At 43.9% G+C, this 2,479-nt stretch overlaps 1 protein-coding gene across 1 annotated transcript; it reads left to right on the top strand.

Annotated features, from left to right (window-relative positions):
* Positions 1 to 266: 266 nt before the first annotated feature.
* On the top strand, positions 267 to 1,446 carry LOC122659574 (protein AGENET DOMAIN (AGD)-CONTAINING P1-like). Its single transcript, XM_043854674.1, has 2 exons — positions 267 to 551; positions 1,264 to 1,446. The coding sequence occupies exons 1-2, from the start codon at positions 267 to 269 to the stop codon at positions 1,444 to 1,446; spliced, it is 468 nt and encodes a 155-aa protein (XP_043710609.1).
* The last annotated feature ends 1,033 nt before the right edge of the window (positions 1,447 to 2,479 follow it).

Here is a 2,479-nt window from a genome sequence, read left to right as displayed (position 1 = left end):
AGCTCTGGAATAGGGTTTGTCGCGAAATGGGACTCTTATCTTCTCTCTTAGTTTCGATTTGGATTTCAAAAACTGAAAAATGGGTCGGGTTTGATGGGAAATGGACGGGTGAGAGAGGTAGATGAGAGGGTTGAATTAAAATAATAAGTTAAATGTCATAACACCGTTGGATTAACACATGGCCAGGTGTCCTAATCGCAGGGGGGTGCTGGACGCTCCAGCTACCGCCACTGCAGGACAGGAGCCGAATCCTATCAAACACACTAATGGCGATAGCATATCGAAAAGGTGATTTAGTTGAAGTTTCTAGCAACGATGAAGGTTTCTTGAGTTCCTACTTCGCGACGAAGGTTCTCGCAGCAGGAAGAACGCTGGTTCTGGTAGAATATGAGACACTATTAACCCCTGATGAGTCGGGCTTGTTGAAAGAGATCGCAAAATACAGTCAAGTAAGGCCTCGTCCACCTGAGATTCTAGTCTCTGCTTTCCGTGTCTTTGAGAAAGTCGATGCTTATGACAATGAAGGGTGGTGGGTTGGAAGAATCACTTCTGTACAGGGCTCCAACAAGTACTAGGGTCATCCAAAAAGCCCGGCCGACCCTAACCCGCCCTAACCCGCCCGAGCCCGGACCGAACCGACCTCGTATTTTCAGCCCGAAGGGCGGGTTAGGGTTTATTAATACCGACCCTGGCAGGTCGGGTCGGGATCGGGTTTAGGCCTCGGGCTCGGCCGAGCCGTGCCGACCCGACCCTGTATTAATAATTATACTTATTTATAATATAGGTGGGGTTTTGGGGATCTATTTTGGAGCGTAGGATTGAATTGGATGCATTTAAGTTGTTGGTTAGAAATGAGAAACCCTAAAATTTCTTAACTCCTCATCTATTGTTCTCGATTTCTCCTTTGGAGGAGAAGGTCATTGGAACCTAGCCTCATCGTTCTTCCTTTAAATGGGAGTTGCGAGTCTACAACATAGACACATAGAGGGAGAGATCAGTTTAGGGTTTGTCTTTGAGGAAGAGAATGTGAAGAGGAGAAGAGCTGCTTCGTTAGATCTTCAAAAGCTTGGAAAATTGTTTAAGTTCGTAAATCGAGATGGAGAGAGATTTCTTGGGTTTGAATGCAAAGGAATCGTCGCCGGTGAAGGAGGAGAGCAAGGAGGGATCGAAAGATTACGGTATTCTATTATTTTCCAATTTCTACTTTAATTTGAGAAATTTTGTTTCTCTGAAGTTGAATTCCCTTTTTTCTTTATTTGATAGTTAAGAACTTCACTCCGCTCCCTTCTATTCTTCTTCCACACAGGGAATCAGCCATTTTTGAAACCAGTTTTTGGTGGTGTCTCGTTGGAGAGTCTCCTCTCCTTCTCTGTTTGTTCTGCAGTTCATCGTCCTCCATCGTTCACGGATTATTGGCTCTTTGTTCTCGTTGGAGGATCGATTTGAGCTTGCTAGGCTCTTAAATTTTGGGTTTATGTTGAGGATTCATCTTTGTGATTGTCTAGATCTAAGATTCAATATAATTCCATTGCAGAGGATTTTTTCTTTGAATTCTAAACTGATGGGCAAGGTAAAACCCTTCAATGTATCTTTTGATTTGGGTAATTTGTGGTTCTTTGGTCTGATTCTATTATTCTTTGGCTTGAATTCATGGCACATACCTTCAATGGTTGACTCTTATTTTCTAATTAGATAAGATTCATGGTTCTTTTTTTTTTAAAAAAAATGATACTGTTCACTGATTATATAGCAAAAACTATTTACAAAAAAAATAAAATAAAGTCAAGGTCAGGTTAGGGACAGGGTCAATCAGGGCCAACCTGACCCTGCCCGACCCTATCAGGGTCGGGCCGGGCCGGGTTAGGGAAAACCCTGGCAGGGTCGGGTCAGGGTTGAGGGTTTCTTGGCCCTGCCAGGGTTGGGTCAGGGTCAGGGTTTAGGTTAAGGCCTCTAGGGTCAGGGTCAGGGTGTAGGTAGGCCCGGCCCAACCCGACCCATTGACAGCCCTAACAAGTACTCTTGGTTATTTCTCCCATTATCGAGAGAATAATACATTCCCTTTTTTTCGGTTGACGGCTCATCAGGACTGGAAGAGGAAGAAGGGCAAATGGGTTTCTCCTCGTTCCCATCGTTGAAAGGTTAAAGGGCTGTTGCCTATTTCTAAACCTGCTCCGTCGTTTCAAGAAGAAGTTTCTTTCTTTTCCCAGTGTTTGATGGTGTTCTTGTTTGGTGTTTTGCTGTTTTGGCAAGGATGCACTTAAGATACGAGATACGTTTCTTTCCTGTTTTCTTGGTCTGTTAATAGGGTTTCGTCCCTGTTCTCATGGTCTGTTCAGTTGTGAACTTGTAATGCAGCAGCTAATCTGCAACTTTCTTCTCTACTTCTTCTTCGTTTTTCGGTTATATTCTCTCGTATTAATTTGTTGTCTAATCGGCCATGGGATTTACCTTTGACGGAGGGAAGTCGGACAGAGCCACC

The sequence above is a fragment of the Telopea speciosissima genome, chromosome 4 (genome assembly GCF_018873765.1).
Source record: "Telopea speciosissima isolate NSW1024214 ecotype Mountain lineage chromosome 4, Tspe_v1, whole genome shotgun sequence".
Lineage (NCBI taxonomy): Eukaryota > Viridiplantae > Streptophyta > Magnoliopsida > Proteales > Proteaceae > Telopea > Telopea speciosissima.
The sequence above is the reverse complement of the archived record's forward strand: the minus strand, read 5'-3'. Positions and strand labels throughout refer to the sequence as shown.